Source organism: Ahaetulla prasina, chromosome 3 (genome assembly GCF_028640845.1).
Source record: "Ahaetulla prasina isolate Xishuangbanna chromosome 3, ASM2864084v1, whole genome shotgun sequence".
Lineage (NCBI taxonomy): Eukaryota > Metazoa > Chordata > Lepidosauria > Squamata > Colubridae > Ahaetulla > Ahaetulla prasina.
In genome coordinates, this window is record NC_080541.1 from 126,938,464 (window position 1) to 126,957,671 (window position 19,208).

Here is a 19,208-nt window from a genome sequence, read left to right on the forward strand (position 1 = left end):
TGTGGTGGCGTTCAACCTCCCCAGCAACCTGTCCATGTCCTCAGGAGCCACAGGATCAAACCCATCCCAAATAGTCTCAACAAGACAAGTCTCTGACGTCTCACCTGGATCAACCCAATTTTGATCCAACCCGTCCCGAAGCTGAGCGATTTTATCGTGCAGATACACACTGAAATCCTCGGCACGCCCTTGTAGGGGGTCATCCCGCACCTCCTGTTGAAGAAGGGAGGGGGTCACCCGAAACAGGGTGGCCGGGCGGTTATCTGCCGATGCAATGAGGGAGGAAACGTAGGAACACTTAGCCTCCCTCAATGCCACTAGGTAGATCTGAATATATGACCTAACTAGTATTCGGTCAGCTTCCGAGCAGCTGGATCTCCAGACACTCTCTAGGCGTCTTCTCTGGCGTTTCATCTCCCTCAGCTCCTCGGAGAACCAAGGGGCTGGTTGAGATCTACGCCGGGTCAGAGGCCGCAAAGGCACAACACGGTCCAAAGCCTCAGCCGCAGCCTGTTCCCAGGCTGCGACTAGTTCTTCGGCCGTGCCGAGGGCTAGATCCTCAGGGAAGGCCCAAGCTCTGTCAGGAACCTCTCCAGGTCCATCAGGCGCCTGGGACGGAACCAACGCATTGGTCCCGTCTCCCTGCGGTGTTGAGTGGTGGTCCGAAAGTCCAGACGAAGGAGAGAATGATCTGACCATGACAAAGGCTCTACTAGATTTTTTTAAAGGTTAAATTAAGGAATAACTGCTTTATTAGTCTTAGGCTTCAGAGTCCAATTCAAACTCATTTATTGTGATATTTGCGGGTAAACTTAATGTTCCTCAGTTCTCTAATTCAGAGATGAGCAGTGCCAAAAGATCATGAGACATGATGGACTTCAGACTGGAACTTTCACAAATTGCATTGCTAAATTTCAGCAGCAAACTACCAAGAACAAAAGCAAAATATTTGCCAATTATTGGTAGGGAAAACTAGAAAAAATACAGGTTCAGTACTGCGTTAAAAAACTGCCATACTCTTCAAATGAATCCCCCAAAGTCCCATTCTTGCCATGTCATCATCTTTGCAGATTTTGCTGCTCTGACTAATTTTTGAAGAACAGCCCCTAACACACACACACATATATATTCCTTCCTATCTGTTTCTAGATTGCCAGTGGTTCTTATAAGCTACTTAATCTAAAATCAACTAACTATAGAGTGGTCAAATGTCAGAGAAAAAGTTGGACACCTGCATTTTTGCTAAATGTGTAGGAAAGGAATTTCAGGTGGTAAAGCTTGTCTTTTAAGGTCACAAAAAATAAGGGACATCTCCATCTGACTAGCTTGTTTTTTACAACAGTACAGAATTACAAAACAAAAATGGAAGTGAAACACTTTTTCTTGCTCAGCTATGTGTGGTCTTTTTAAATGGAGATGGTAACAGAAAGAAATCTGTCTGTGAAGGATTACTCCACTCTGTTGTGTTACGTACTATGGGCATGTTTGATGAAAACAGTAAAGGATGATCGCTTGCTCCTTTCCCCAAAGGCCACTACAGTTAGTTAATAGGGATCCTGTGGGAATTAAGTGATAATTTTATAAAATGAACTATCCCATGATGGCATAGAGCATTGTGTTTCGGATCATAATTTAAAAATCAGAAGAAATGACAAATTAATGAAGAAAAAAAATGATTTAACCCATTAAAGCTTGCCACGTTCATGCTACAGATTGCTTACGCTAGTTGCCTTCCCCAGCTAGTGCATGTCCTACCTGAAAAAGGTAAACATTTTAATTAAGAGTTTAAGCAACAGATGTCACACTCGTTCATCTTAGGGTGCCTAGTGTTCATTCCCCACAGTTGTGATTATTTTTGTGAACAAGGAAGAAAAGAAAAAACGATACACCTACCTGTTTTCCATATGAGTCATGTACAGGCGAGACTATTCCACCAATGACGATGAATCTTCCTGTCTTGTGTAGATAATCTCGGGCTCTTTCTAGTAAAAGAGAGACAGGAAGGAAGGAAGGAAGGCAGGCACGAATTAACACTTAAACTCTGATCACTGATGAAAAAGCCAGCAAAATGAATAGAAATATGTTGCTGTTCAGGACGGGCAGTTCTTCCAAAATGGTTCTCAGTTACCATAAGAAAGCCACTGACTTTGATGTGCATATAAATTTACAGGATTCATTACCGTGATTCATTTGGTCATGGATCATATATTTAGCTCATTTTAACAATTCAAGTTATTGGTTATTAACAACCTTCCTCAGCATAAATTATCCACATGGGATCCTCAGAGTAGATTTGATGCTATAGAGTGTTTTTCCTGAACGCCATCACTCTGCTAAACAAATAATTCCCTCAACACTGTCAAACTATTCACTAAGGCTGCATTATTATTACTATTAGTCTTCTCATTGTTCCTATCACCCATCTCCTCCCACTTATGACTGCATGACTGTATCCTTACAATTTATATTGATATTGATTGCTTCCTGATTGCTTATTTGTACCGCATGACTATCATTAAGTGTTGTACCTTATGATTCTTGACAAATGTATCTTTTCTTTTATGTACACTGAGAGCATATGCACCAAAGACAAATTCCTTGTATGTCCAATCACACTTGGCCAATAAAGAATTCTATTCTATTCTATTCTATTCTATTCTATTCTATTCTATTCTATTCTATTCTATTCTATTCTATTCTATTCTATTCTAATGGAATTTCTTTCCTCTGAAAGTCTATACTAGGGCACAATATAAGGAGTTTTAAAGCCTTGAGTACAAACCTGACAGTGTCTCCAAAAGTTGTTGCTAGATTAGAATACTTAAGGTAAAGAGGAATTATTAAATATATGCTTTCCTGCAGTGTGCTCATGAGGAACAGCTTTATGGGATGCAAGTGGGCAATCTTATGATATTTTTTTCTTTTTTCTCGAGAATCTTTGGTGGCCAGAATTTGCTGTCTGGCCACCAATCTCCACTGCCATGTTATCTCCACTCCTTCAGGGACATCAAGTTCACCATGAAATTTTTGTGATTTGCTTGTGAGTTGGATGCTGGAAGGGATTTCAATCAAGATCACAAGTTTAATGCAGCCTATATGGATATTACAAGCCTAATTTATTAACCATTATCAGATGTAGCTAATTTACAGTTAAAGATTTTCTGAGCAACAGGATAAAAATTCCACTTAATTAGTTATTATTCTTTCTGGATTATGAAGATTTTGACAAAAAGCTTAAAAAGGAATCAATCCAGGAAAGTTTAAATTGGATAAAGGAGATAGTTATTTTGAAAGATTATTTTTTATGAAAGTGCTTTTGAATAAATTGGAATTAAAATAAACAAGCAAATTGGAATTTTATGGATATATTTTTGTTTGCTATTAAAGAGGGCAGACACACTCTACAAAACAAAAGATAAAAATAATATAAGACGGACTCTAATCTGACTGTAACTATGGAGATATTGACTATGATGCTGTCTCTAACTATGGAGTGCAATGAGATCAAAATATTAAGGGCACAGGAAAGCAAAATAGAAAAAATAGGGATGGAGAAACTTGCTTTTTTTTCTTTGTTTGAGACACTTTCGCTTTTAGATTATAATATGATGACAGTGACCAGAAGGGCAGCAAACATGGAGGAAAGGAGAGAATCATTAGACTATCTGCAGAGACATAGCAGCAGAGATTTCTTCATCGTCTTCAGTTCAACCTAAGTGTAGTACCTAAAATTATCTGCTACAATATCCTACCTATCAATGACTGCTTCAACTTCAACCACAACAATACACGAGCACACAATAGATATAAACTCAAGGTAAACTGCTCCAAACTCGATTGCAGAAAATACGACTTCAGTAACAGAGTGGTCAATGCCTGGAATGCACTACCTGATTCTGTGGTTTATTCCCCAAACCCCACAACTTTAACCTTAGACTGTCTACTGTTGACATCACCCCATTCCTAAGAGGTCTTTAAGGGGCGTGCATAAGCACATTGTAATCCCTGTCCATCCCTGTCCTACTGTCCCCATTTATTCGTATCCATTTCATGTATTCATAATCATGTTTATATTTGTATCTGTTATCTAATACATGCTTGACAAAAAATAAATAAAAATATAAATAGATTTCAGTTATGTTTTGTCCAGAAAGTGAAGGAATTTTTAGAAAGATTTAAAGAAAATTAGAGGAGATTCAAATAAGTGTATCAGATGAGACTACACAAAACTTCAATAGATGCAACAGGAAACCAAAAGGGATAATATTGAAGTGGGCAGCTAAGGTAACAATTTTTGTAAAGTTTTGGCTTTATTATGGATTACAAATATTTTTAACAAATATAAACGAAGGAAATGCTCCTCAAAATAGAAAAAAAGTCATTATTTTAAAAAATTAAACCAAAATTTAATTTATCTACAGGAGACAGATAGTAGAAAAGTGGGCCTAAAATATTTGATTTATAACAATTTAGCTGAATTTATTTCATGGAATTAAAAAAAAGAATTTGAGCGGTTTTGTGCATAAATCCCCAACTAAAACCATAATTTGTGCTGACTAATGAGCATAGCAGATTTGTCGGGATGAAAGTTAATTTGCATGGGGTTAGGATTTCGATACAGGAATTTATGTCCAAAACAAAGACATAGTATTCTTTTACAAAGGACTTATGGAGAGATTAATAGGTTTTTCTAATGAAAATGTATGCTTCATGAAGGATTGGAATGGAGTGATCTCTCCACAATTGGGTAAAACTTTTTTGAAATATCAAAATCACTCAAGGCCAATTACCAAATATTTTCTTTGATTTGATGGATAGTTTTGGACTGGTTGATATACGAAGATAGAAAAATGACAATTCAAGAAACTATACTTACTTTTCTGAAAGGCATATCTATTCTTTTCAAGAATAGACTTAAACTGTATTTCAAAGAATGTAGTTACTAAGCTTTCTAAAGTAGAAAATGTTACCTTTTTGTTTTCCGGATCTGTTTTCCTGTGAGTCTGGTTTACAAAGAGAAATCTAGTTCTTTGAGATGGAGACTAAATGAAATGTTATTACAGAAAGAAGCAATAGTGGAGAATTGTAAAAAGAAATTAAAACAACTTTTTGAAATTTCGGTAAAGGCACTGATTTAAGAATGGTTTGGGATGCAGGTAAAGTTTTTGTTAAAGATTATTTCATACATAACAGTCTTAAGAAGAAGAGGAAATTAAAAAAAACTATTTTGAATGAAATAAAGAAAAAGAAAGAAAATTAAAGTTATTTCCAGAGAATATACATATTTCTCAACAAATTAAGCATTTACAAAATGAGTATCTACCTAAACAGTAAAAGAAATGTAAATAAAAATGAATTATGTAAAGCAAAAAAATGTATTTGCAAATAAGCCAGGGAAGTGGCTAGCATATAAATTATGAAAAGAAAGAAAAAGAAAGAACATGATATTGAAATTACAAGAGGGAGATACTCTATTAATGGACCATGCAGCCATACAGAAGTGACATCTCTCTGGAGAAAGTAGATGAATAGTCTAAAGAAACAAAATTTACTGAAGGTTGTCGAGGAACAGAGACGTATTACGAATGGACCTATAGCAATAAGGGAAGTTTTGGAAGCTATAAAAAAGATTAAACTAGGAAAAGGTTCTTATAAATGTCTGGAAGATGAACATTTTCAACATTTGCAAAATAAAGACATAAACTCTGTCCTACAGGGAAGAAGATAGAGAATTGGAAAGAGGCCAAAACCTTTAATACTTTAATACTTTAAGAGGGATAAGATTTGACTTTAATAAGAAATTGTAGGGCAATATCATTGCTGAATAATGACTAGAAGTTGTTCATAATGATTCCAGCTAATAGACTGAAAATAATTTTTCAAGAATTTATTCTTGAGGATCAATGTGGGCTTTTACCTAAAAGACAGTTAAAGGACAGTGTTAGTAATGAGTTAGACATTGTATAACATTTGGAGCATCATAATAAAAAAAGCAAGCTGCATTGATCTTTCAATATGCAAATACGGCCTTTGACAATCTGAGCAGGGCTTTCTTGTTCAATGTTTTGGAAAATATGGATTTTGAAGAGAACTTTATAAAATAGGTAAAGTAGATTCACATTTCACAGAAAGCCCAAATAATTGTTAATGGAGATCTAACAAAACCCCATGAAATAGAAAAAGAAAATCAATAGAGGGAGTCCACATTCTTCTCTCTTATACATTTTGGTTCTTGAAATTCCGAATAGCATATAACACAGAATGAGAAGATTGTGGGGGGAAAGGTTGTTTTTTTTTAACAGATAAATTATGGGTTTTGGCAGAGGACTTGCTGTTGGTTTTGAAAGATTCTTTAGAAGGAATTGAAATATTAATGGACAAATTAAAAGAATTTTGTGCATTAGAAGTTTCAAGATCAATAAACAGAAGGCAAAGATGTTAACAAAATATAAAAATAGAAGATCAAACAGAACTGAGGAATAAAATGGGTTTTAAGATTGAGAAATATTAGCTACATGTTATTTCAAAATAACTGTTAAGATATAGAATGAAGTTTTTAAAAAGACATGTTAAGATGGGATAAACTATAACTGTCATTGCTGGGGAGAATTTCTGTGATAAAAATGAATGTGTTGCCTATAATGATATTCTGTTTCAGAAAACACATGTTTTGAAAGCCGATGCACCATTAAATAGTGGTAGAAAGATATATCTAAATTTGTGTGTCAAGTTCAATATAAGATATTACAAGATGGAAAGGAAAGAGGAGGATTGGGTTTACCAGATTTAAAGTCGTATTTTGCAGCTTGCTGTAAGAATGGATGTTGCTGAGAAATAGGAAGCTTTGGATTTAGAGGGACACAACCTGAGATTTGGGTGGCAGGGATATTTATGGTCCAACCAAATTACAGTTAATGTAGATTTTAAAAATTATTAGATGCACCATGTTGAGATACAAACCCATAGGTGTTTTGGGGCCCAAAAACACCTTTGCGACTCTCAATAGAAGAAGGATTTTATAGACAGGAAATAATAGGCAAACATAAATGGCTAACTTACTATAAGAGACTAAAAAGGAAACGGAAGTATAAAATAAGGGAAGTATAAAATAACATCAAGGCAAGAATTGGTAGGAGAGAAATATAGATATCAATGGTTCTCTTATTTACAATTATTAGAAAGAGACTAGTATATAATCACTGTAGACAAAGGAATTTATGATTTTGAACACTGAAAGACTGACTTTGAAACTAAAATATATAAAAAATTATTGAAATTTGAAATGGAAGAAAAATAACTGAAAGAATATAGTAAGATGGGCTAAAAAATTGGTTGATGGAACATTGCAAAACTATGCAGCTGAAAGGGTTGAGATTATCTTATAATCTTAAAGCTTATAAAATGATGTTCCATTGGTACATGTCATCAGAAAAAATTGTCAAGAATGTCATTAATAAAAATTATATATAAAAAACAAAAATGATTAAATACGTGGACAACAATGAGTAATTGCATTTTGTTGTATTTTCACTGTTATAAAATTTAAATGTAAATTGAATTGAATCAGTTTGGTTTGTTGCATTCCAACATGCTTATTTGTCTAGTACCACCTTTTTTAGAGTGAAGCCCAATCTATATGTGGACTTTATGTATCTCATCCCTATTTCTTTAGTACTTTTTGAGGTGGAATGCCCAAAATTCTATATAACATTCAAAGAGTATTCCAAAATTTGTATAAATACATTATAAGAGTAGCAATTTTATTATAGATTCCTTACTTAATAGGGTACTCCCTAATGTATAATCAAACTATCTTACTTAGTGTCAGAAAAGACATGACCATTATATACATGAAGGTCAATATTTTGTGCCACAACATGTATCCCACTGAACCATCTTTGCCATTTTATGAGCTTATGAGTTTAGCTCAAGTTTCTTTCTTTTTAACGTTTTTTATTACCATGAATAATTCAATGTACATCTACATATGTGACCATTGGACCTTTGACCCTAATTTTAGAGAATAAACATTGTAAAATATAGCAGTTTTAATATGCTCTTTTGGAGCTGGAAGAAGAAGCAAAGAAATTTGGGGATCACTTCTTCAGGTTATGTATTTGTGCGTACAGTGGGAGCTGGCATGGAGTCAATTCTTTCAGCTGAAAAGTAGAGCTGCTCTGCTTCCCATCTCTTCAACCATTGCAACTGATAAATCGGTTGAAGAAGCAAGAAGCCACCTAGATCTGGCTTATCAGCAAAGACCACACTGTGGTCTTCTCCATTTTTTTCTTTCTATCAGGACGCCATTCAACTATGCATAACTGTCCAGTGCAAAAGACTCCAGGGTCTGTCAAGTCAGTGCTTCCTTCAACAAATATAATATTTTAAATGTGTGCTAGGTATACATTAAATGGCTACAGAATGATTTCTTGTTCTAGTTTCCAGTTTCTACAACGGCATTACCATGCTGTGAACATGTTGCATTGACTTTTCTATTAGCTCAATTACAGGCCTGCCTAAGCATACCATTATATTGTTAAAAGGGAAGGAAAACTACTCATCACTCCACAAAGACTACTCTAATTCTGCTAACACAGTAAGCTTAGCCTGCTAGTGAATGTAGGCTTGCCATATTGGCTACAATACGGCTTCCTGGATTTTAGAACATTTGATGAGCAGAAAACAGCAAGAGAAAATAATAATTTTCAAGCCACAATGCTGAAAGGACAGGAGTAATTAAAACTTCTTCCAATAAGAGTGATGGTAGACGAAGGATAGCCAGCCAGCATGGTCAACAATACGAGTTTTATGTGTGTTGCAAGCCACATTATTTAAAGCTGGCTGAGGAATTCTGGGTGTTGAAGTCTACAAGTCTTAAAGTTGTCAAGGTTGGAGACCCCTGATTTAAAGGATCTTTATGAATGAAACATATAAATTCTTTAATTAACTGTGTGGTGATTTAATTTTTTTCATTAAAATACGGTAAACTTTTGATATAACGAAGCTCAGTTTAAGTATAAGACAAAAAAATGTGTTCTGTATTTTATGCATTCATAAACTTCCATTCACTAATTAGTAAAACTGGGTTTAACACACACCTCTTTCCCCAATTCAGTTATTAAATTGAGGTTTAATGGTAATTATTTTAAAAACTATCAATTACCAAACAAAGCAAACACAATGATGTAACCTTTCAAGAGGCCTATCTAGGATCTTGTGAAATGAGGAAATAGGTTAAGTCTATCTTTTCCCCATATATAGCATAGAATAGAATAGAATTTTTTATTGGCCAAGTGTGACAGGACACACAAGGAATTTGTCTTGGTGCATATGCTCTCAGTGTACATAAAAAAAAAGATAGGTTCATTTCCCACGTTATGCCATTTTTCTAAGTATCTCATGATATTCTGATCTAAAAACCTGACTGGTAACTTTTCTTATTTCAAATAGATATTCAAAGGTCTGTGCCTCATATATCAGTTGTGAAATGGAAGTCCCAAATATATCACAAAATGATCTCAGTGTATGGTTATTTATTGGTTTCCTATGTGCTTCCCATTTGTATTTCTTTATTTCAAAGCCTCTTTTACCCATATTTTGACAATGTGGTTCCTGCTGCTTTAAATGATCAGCTGCATTTACAAGGCTCAGGTCACATTTCTCAAAGTGTGATACAGTTCTTAGCCTCTGTTCTCAGTTATCTCTAACACAGTCCTTTCAACATTATTTTTAATTAACTCCTTAATGTCTGAAAGTCACATGGAATAAAACAAAAGTACTTGGAATGCTCATTTTCCCAGCAGCTGCTCGCTTTTACCAACTATGTAGGACTACAAAGGGTTGATACAAAAATAACCAAAACTTCCAAGGGAGCCATACTGTAGATGCTACGCATTCAAAGAAAAAAACTCATTGTGACTTATTTTATGTAAAAATGGCAAAACATCTATGAGAATCACATTATGTTACAATTTCAGCCAAAGATGTTCAAAATGGCATAGATTACTTACATATGAGCTATTTAAAATGATCAGGCTCACCAATCATGGTGGACTCAAAAGCTTTGAATCTTTAAACAAATAGAATAGTACCAAGAATCATATTCCACTACCTATTCTGACCAAAGATCCATATAATCTGAAAACAGACTGGAACTGTTATGTACCATATAAGGAGTGTGCTACAGTTTTCATTCAGGTCCTCCAAAAAGGTGGGAAAGTACTTGAATCTCATTGGTTAAGCTGTCTGGCAGCCCTCTATAAAAGAGGACACTGCCAGACTAGCACTCTGTTGGGTTGTACTGGTCTACTAATAAAGAGCTATTGTTACTGAAAGAGCTGTGTCCATCTCTTCCATCATCGGATCTAACAGGAACAGAAATTGCAACTGACCAAGGAAGATTTAACTAGGGCTTGATGCAAACAGCAACACGTTACAACTTATTCTCCATAAAAGTAACATAGCTATGACAACTGAACAATCAAAGCTGAACAAAGAAAATTTGATGTTTTTGAACCAGGGTGAGAGAAATTGTTTGAGGACCACAAGAAGAACAAATCACTTAATAATAGATAAAACAAAATGAGATACACTAATAAGAAAATTAAAGTTTAGATGAGAGCTGGTTGGGTTTGGTGTGGTGGTTAAGGCACCAGGCTAGAAACTGGAAGACTAGGATTTCTACTCCCATTTTAGGCAAAAACCAGCTGGGTATCTTTGAACTAGTCCTTTCTCTCAGTCCTAGGAAGGAGGCAATGGTAAACCACTTCTAAAGATTGTCCAGGCAGTCTCTTGAGAATCATGCACGATTAAATAGAAGGAAAAAAGGCTTAGGTATTTTGGATATATACAGTAATATGGAAGTCAGGTCTATTGAATATATCTTTGAGGGCAATTGAAGAAGGCAGCAACTACCATTGATAATCCAAGCATGAGTTGAAGAAAATTCTGGCAGATTTTTCTTTTTCTACTTGTCCTGAATTTCTTTAAAGGGCATATTATCTCTGTCGAATGTAAACTTGCTCCTACAGCTGTGGTGCCGTTATGTGGTGAAATCTTCCAGAACTATTGCAAGAATGTGTTTCTGCTGCATTTTTTCACACTACTCTAATACGGAACAATCTGATTCTGCATTTAAAAATGTGCAGTTCTGATTTACCACTACATCTAGTAAGTCTTCTATTACTTTGATTTGTGGTCTCCTCTTGAACTTCAGACTCATGCTCTTCTGGCATCTTTCTTAGCTTTATAAAATATATAAACTAATCTGAAGAATGTTAATCTGCTGGAAACTGTGTCAGGGTCTTATATTCTGATATAATGTTCCAATAAAATATTTTTTTTAAGTCCATATAACTCTGTTCATAAGTCTGTCAGACTATCCAAGGAAAATAGAAAAACAGGGCAATTTCATTCACGTTTATTTTCACTAGAAAGCTTCATGAAATGAGATTTATTTTGTCTATTACATTTCTGGAAATGCCTGACTTTCCTTTATGCATTCCTTTTTCTCCCTGCTGCCTCACACAAGATCCATGTGTCACAGCTTGTCTCAATATATTTTCTCAATTTTTAAAATAAATGTACTGTTTTATAATAGACAATAAAATATAAAACAAAATGAAGCAAAAAAAACAACAACATTCAACCCTAACAACAACAGCAAAACTTTTTTCTCAATTTCTGATCAAAAGAATCAGATAATCCCACTCTCCAATTTCCCCAGGAATGTTAGAAAATCTTATTCACTGTTGAACTGCTGAAGAATATTATTGTCGCAAACTTTCTGATCAGCATTCCATCCACTCCATAATCACAACCTGAATTTTGCATAATTTATACGATTTGAGGCTAAGACATACTTTCAGGCTCTATAGCAAGGGTGTCAAACTTGCGACCTGCAGGCTGGATGCATTACACACTGGCCATGCCCACCTCCGGTTTAGCGAAGTGGGGGGAAAGTCATGATACGTCACGTGATGACATGACGACATGAGTTTGACACCCCTGCTCTATAGCTTAGGTGAGAACAGCTTCTCTCTCTGTGATCCTTTAAAAGAAGGATGAGGAATAATTTAAAACCTCTATAGTAAGCCTCTTTCCCCAATAATTATGATAGGCTGCCATCAGTCAGACTGAATCTTCTGAGCACCCCTAGGTCTATCCAGCTGGCAATTTCTAAGACTTCCCTCAGTTCTAAGAAAAGAGAAATCTGCTTTAGATCTTCCTGCTGAAACCCCAGAAATACAAAATTTAATAATCTTTCTGCCAATACTGATAAACAAGAAATAGCTTTATAATTGTAGTGGTGTGCTCATGGGGAAGATTTTAGTGATAAATTCCTTTACAAAACCGAAGTAGCTACATTTCTAAATGGAAAAGGGAAGGCAACAGGTACACATAGAAAATTCCAAATAAAATCATTTCCTTGGCATAGTTTTGTATAAAGTCTTGGGTTTGAAACACATGCTGTATCTAATGATTGGAGAAATATTGTCTGGGCCTACTGCTTGTACAGTTTCAGGTATTCATTCTCAGTTTTACATAATGAAGGGCATAAATGGAAAAATAACTTCTTTGGGAAGACTGAATGCTGTCTTGCAATTCAATATATTCAGGGAACAAAACAGGAATTATCTAAGAGGTAAATTCACCTGCTAACTATCCTTAGTGGAATGACAAAAGTATAGCCTAGTTTTTACCAGTTGTGCTTTTATATAAATGTGATTGCATGGGAGAAACAAGTTGAATCCCACCAAGCCAAGAGAACCGGCATAGGGTCTGTTTCTCAGATGTTTCAGGAGATGCTATGGTACCAGAGGTTGATTATGGTTATTGTCGTTTTTCTTATACATAAAAATATACCCTGTACCTTCAAGCCATGCAAATCATACTATACTCTACCACACCACACCAAACCATATCACAACATACCACAACGTACTTACCAAGCACAAACACCATATTTACAGGATATCGGTATAGCCAAAATATATTGCAGGGGGCTCCTCCATCATTCTCACTAGAGAATGATGAAAACACACAGAAGTCTCCAAGATGTTATATTGTATTGTAAGATAAACATTAGCAAAATTAGAGAAACATATCTTCAACTCCCAGCATTTTAACATTAAATTACTACCATTAAGCCATATGAAATAATATTGCTTATTGCATCATTGCACTACTGATGAATTTTGCTATAAGCCATGCATCTTGTTGATTTACCTTCTCCAAAGACTGTATACTGGCCATTTTCAAGGAATTCTAGTTCTATCCAAGGTAAAATATTGTTGCTTGGGGTTGTTGTTTTTTTCTTGTGCTTTTGAATTAGAATAGACTCCTGATGACTGCCTGGGCAACTCCTTGCAGTTTTCTTGGCAAGATTTTGGAAGTGGTTTGTCCTTCCTAGGGCTGAGAGAGAGTGACTAGCCCAAGGTCACCCAGCTTTGTGCCTTTGCGCCTAAGGTAGAAGTCCTATTCTCCTTTGTGCCTAAGGTAGAAGTCCTATTCTCCCAGTTTCTAGCCTGATGCCTTAAGCACTGCACAAAAAAGGCTCTCATCTTAGCATTTAAGCCATTTCAATCCTACAGTTATGGCAGCTTTTTTCTAAACTTGGTTGGGTGGAGGCATTTTGGAAAGAACTCCCAATGTATTATATCCATTCCAAACTGCAGGCTATCTTTGTCCTCCCATTGGCCAGTTCTCTGGGGCTGACGATTCCATCCTCATTTGCACTCTGACATAAATGACCCTGAGGGCACAGTTAAACCCCCAAGTAGCCTCAAGAGCTCTCAGGGAGGATGCTAACAACCAGACGACTACAAAGAAATATAATCCTTCAAACACCCTACCCCCATCCTGTCAGAACTAATCCTTCCATCACCCCCACCATCCTGCCAGAACCAATGGAGCTTCTTGGATGAGAAGCAAAATGTCTTCTTCTTGCTCAAGGAACAAAACAGTCCAATTGCCTTTTGAAAAAGCACCTTTGAGACACTTTTAACATGTTTCTTGTAGTAGCAACTAGTATAATTCTTGCCTAAGTGAAAGTTTGCTATTTTAAAACACAGCATCTTTTTCAAATGTATTATTATGCTTTCTGAGCGTTCTACTTCTCCCATAGCTTTAATTATTTTTTCCCCTTTCTACTTTTTTCTAGTTATCTGAAATTTAAGTGCTTACCCTCAGCTCCCAAATAGGCCATAGTGGGCCCATCTAATCAGCATTCTGTTCCACAAAATGCAATTAGGAAGCCCACTTATAACAAATTAGGGCAATCCTCCATGCCTACTGTTGTTCCTTTGCTTTTAGTGAGTAGGGCCACAGAGTTTCCATGGCTGGAGGCAGTAGTTAGTCATGAAATCTAATCCATTAGCCTTTGAGACATCTGTCTGAATTTATTTAATCCTTTGAAAGCCATCTAGACCATCAACCAAACATTTTATTTTTATGGCATGTCCTGATCAGTTTCTTTGAATAGGCTCCCTCGTAACTGAATGGGCCTACCCTCTGGATGTAATAGCAATAGTAATATAATAGTAATTGAATATGAATGCTTAATAAGAATATTAATAATGCTATTCCAAACGTAAGACTTTTTGAGTACTTTCTGGGTGTTTAGAGTTATAGCAACCATGCCAAATTAAACAAATTTACATCACCATGAGCCGCTATGACAGAGAGTTGGGAATACAATTGAAGAAAATGCTACTTTTTATATAGAAAAAGGGTTGAAGCTAAAATTTTCTAAAGCTTCTGCACTCAGAGAGGTCAAACTGTCAGATTGTCTTAATTTCATCCTGGGTGACCTTGAGGAAACTTTGCACATTTGTGTCTAACAACTCTACTTTGAGAAAGACTGCCCTCCGCAAAGGATATTGTAATGTCATCAGAGTGAATGGGATTGGCTTTTTTTTTAATCCTTAACATTTCCTTTAGTGAGGTTAAAGGGAGAAATGGCTCAATTTTCTTTTGCCAAGCAAAAAAATAATAATCTGTATATTTGGAGGAATTTAAGAGTCACTATGGCTTAAGCCGTAATAGCTCAGGCTGTTAGAAGCCTGTTATTAGAACACAGCAGCCTGCAATTACTGCAGGTTCAAGCCCGGCCCGAGGTTGACTCAGCCTTCCATCCTTTATAAGGTAGGTAAAATGAGGACCCAGATTGTTGGCGGGGCAATAAGTTGACTTTGTAACTATACAAATAGAATGAGACTATTGCCCTATACACTGTAAGCCGCCCTGAGTCTTCGGAGAAGGGCGGGATATAAATGTAAATAAATAAATAAAAAAGCCTAAACCATTTATTTGTTTATAATTTACGCATAACAAAATGTACTGGTCATTCCCATCCAGTGCTTTCCTTTAAAAGAGAATGGAGGCAAGAATGTGGCAGAATTAACTGAAGGCAGAGGTTTTTTTCCAATTCTTTTTTCTCCTGAAAATACCATATGTAGATATTTTGGATTATAAACTGTGAACCAATTAAAGACACAACAAAAAACTGAAGAAAGTAGTCACTCTTCCCATTTTCTAATATTTCACTAATTCAATTCCTGCTGTTAAACTACTTTAATCACAATAAGCTTGATAATCACACTTAATAAGTCAAACTCGTAGTTCCATTACAAATGTCTCTTCAATACCCAAGAAAACAACTGGGATTGCTCTTCAGGAGCCAACTTAGAATCACAATTCTTCAATGAATTCTTGAAATCTCCTGTTTTCCATTCGTTGAATTATTTTTTTCTCACTCTGTTCATCAAGAGCATGTTTCATTTCTTTGGTGTTAATAGTATGTGCTTCCCCCAAATTTCTCTTCATCCATTTGACATCGTTATTTTATTTATTTATTTTTATTTATTTATTTATTTCTCAATCATATATAAGATAACAGGTAAAAGTATAAACATGATTTGGATACATGAAAAGAGTAAGTAAAAAGGATTATTAGGAAAGGGATGGTAGGCACACGGGTACACTTATGCACGCCCCTTTCAGACCTCTTAGGAATGGGGTGAGGTCAACAGTAGACAGTTTAAGCTTAAAGTTTTGGGGGGTTGGGAAAGAAACTACAGAGTCAGGTAGTGCATTCCAGGCATTGACCACTCTGTTGCTGAAGTCATATTTTCTGCAATCGAGTTTAGAGCGGTTTACCTTGAGTTTGTATCTATTATTTGCTCGTGTATTGTTGTGGTTGAAGCTGAAGTAGTCATTGACAGGTAGAATAACAAAGTTATTTCTTTGTTTCTGCTCCAAGGTTTCTGTGGATTTTACTGTGAAAATTCTGAAGGCTTTGGAAAAAAAAAACCAGAATATTATTTGGGGGGGAAATATGCCCAGAGCAAGGCTATTTAAAGTTTCTGAGATGACCAGGAACAGAATGTTATTTCCTTCTTATATCAAATGTAATTTCTTTTGTTTTCCAGTGTTCTTGGTCTACTTGAAATCAGTGATCCCAATAAATGAAATCCAAATGATTGCAAATACTAAAACATACTTGAACGATGTATTTTCTGTGTAATTGAGCTCAGAATAATTAAAAATGCCTTGGATCCAAGCACAAATTTGACATACTTTTGACATTGGTGTCACATCTACAGGGTTTTTTATTTGGGGAAGGAGGTTCCATTGATCCTTTTTTTATGTGTTACACTGAAATGTTGGCAGAAACTATGTAAAGGGGATTGGGATTCTATCTACCAGCAGCATAATTCTCTAAAAATTGAACAGAAGAGGACCAAAATTGGTGTGGAGGAGAAGTCAGCAAAACAATTACCAAGGAAGCTGTTGAGAAAAAGAACTGGAAACTTTCATCCTAACCTCTCCTTTGTGATCAGTTGCAGCATGAATTACAGAATAACCAGACAGACAGACAGACAGACACACATATACACAGAGCAAGACAGAGAGCCAGCACATTATTATATTGTGCAGAATAACATAATGATATTTCCTGTGACCAATAGCTAGTAAAGGCATTGTAAAAATTCCAGATGTTGAAAAATGATGTACCCTTTAAACAATGGCAAAAAGATTTATCAAATTTTATATAGTAGGGGGAAACTGAGAATAAAATATAAGATTTTACAGAAAGCAAAAGAAAGAGGAGGATTAGAGATACTTAAATTGTATTTTGATGCATGTTGTTTGGATGAACAACATGCATCAATGGATGAACTATGGATGAAGGAATAGATATTGTTAAGAAATAAGAAAATATTGGAATTGGAAGATCACAATCTGAGGTTTGGGTGGCATTGTTTCTGATAGTATGAAAAGTTTCAGAAGAAGCTTTTTATAGAAGAGAAACAACAGATAAAGAATGGTTAACATATGTGACCAAAGGACATCATTTTCAACTGTTTTCTTATAATCAAATGAAAGTGAGGTTTGGTATGGACAAAAGTTTATTTTATTCTCACTGCACCTCGTACAACAAAATTAAATGCCATCTTCAGTGTACATCATTCATAAGGAAACTATAAAAATAAAACAAAAACACACATCCTTCACATTCTATACAATTGAACTGAAAATCCCTGATACTGCATTAATATTACACTATACAGTAGAATTCAGTATAGTTACTGCTGGGGGATAGAAGCTATTTGTCCTTGTTTTTATTGTCCTGTACCATCTGCCAGATGGTAAAAGTTCAAAAAAAGGGTGCCCAGGATGAGATGGATCTTTAAGAATGTTTTGAACTTTCTTAAAGCAGCGGGAGCTATAAAGCTTTTCCATGGAGGGAAGAGGGCAACCAATGATCTGCTGGGCAATGATATTAACCCTCTGGAGCACTCTCCTATGTGCCACTGTGCAATTAGCAAACCATACACAGGTGCAGTAAGTTAGAATACTCTCTATAATGCAGCATTAGAAAAAGGACAATTGGAATTGAGAAGAAAACAGAAGTAGAATTATGTACAAGTATTCAGCATATAATAACTAATATATATAAAATTTAAATTTGTATACATGTTGTATAAATCAAATAAAGATTTGTAACAGAAGATGAACCGGTTAAAGATTGCATAGTGAAATGGCCTGCAAATATTGGTTATAATATAAATATGGGCATACTCTATGGAAGAAAATGTAAGAAACTAATATTAAGTTTACAGTGTGTTATAAATTAAGACAGAACTTTTATAAAATGATGTATCGATGGTATATGATACTGATTAAAGTGCCAAAAATATATTTTAAAAAACCACAAACAAGCCAATGTTGGAAGTGTGAAAAAGAAAAAGAAACCTTTTGTCATGCTTGGTGGACTTGAGAAAAAACAAAGAAATTTTTAATCCAAATTCATAGAACAATGCAAAAGATAATGTAGATTAATATTACGTTTGAAACCAAAGTTATTTCTACGGTATTGAGTTTTATGGACACTGAATTAGAAAAGAACTAATTGGGAAATGAATTGTATATGATTCTATATGATAATTGTGAAAATATTACTTTTATTGTATTAAAGTGTGTGTGTGTGTGTGTGTGTGTGTGTGTAAATTAGATTGTCACTTAACACCAGGGGTGGGTTCTAAAATTTTTTACTACCGGTTCTGTGGGCGTGGCTTATTTTGTGGGCGTGGCTTGGTGGCCATGTGACACTGGGCGTGGTTTGGCAGTCATGTGACTGGATGAGAGTAGCTTGGCTATCATGTGACTGGGTGGGCGTGGCCAATAACAATAAATAATAAAAATAATAAACAAAGTATACAAAACAATAAGAGGTACCAAAAACCAAGTTTCACACTTTACACATACACAACACAACACAACTGACTCTCACACAATGTAAAAGCAGCTGCACTTCACCCAAAAAGGCCCCTGCAACAAGCAGGAACCTCACAAAGCCACAAAAAGCTCAAAAACCAAGTTTCACACTTTACAGACATACAACACAACACGACACAACTGACTCACACACAATGTAAAAGCAGCTGCACTTCACCCAAAAAGGCCCCTGCAACAAGCAGGAACCTCACAAAGCCACAAAAAGCTCAAAAACCAAGTTTCACACTTTACACACACACAACACAACACAGCACAACTGACTCACACACACAAAATGCCACATACAGCTTTGTGAGATTCTGTGTATTTGTGTAGTTAGAGTGAAACACTACAGAAACACACCAAATCTCAGAAAGCTGCACAAATATTTTGTTATTTTATTTAATTTTTTTAGATCTGTGTCTCCA

General features: G+C 35.5%; 1 protein-coding gene across 1 annotated transcript in view; it reads right to left on the bottom strand.

Annotated features, from left to right (window-relative positions):
• NMNAT2 (nicotinamide nucleotide adenylyltransferase 2) overlaps positions 1-19,208 on the bottom strand; it is an 86,468-nt gene that overhangs the window by 25,790 nt on the left and 41,470 nt on the right. Inside the window, exon 2 of the mRNA XM_058176276.1 lies at positions 1,894-1,982. Within this exon, the coding sequence (XP_058032259.1) occupies positions 1,894-1,982 (89 nt within the window). The remainder of the gene's footprint in view (positions 1-1,893; positions 1,983-19,208) is intronic.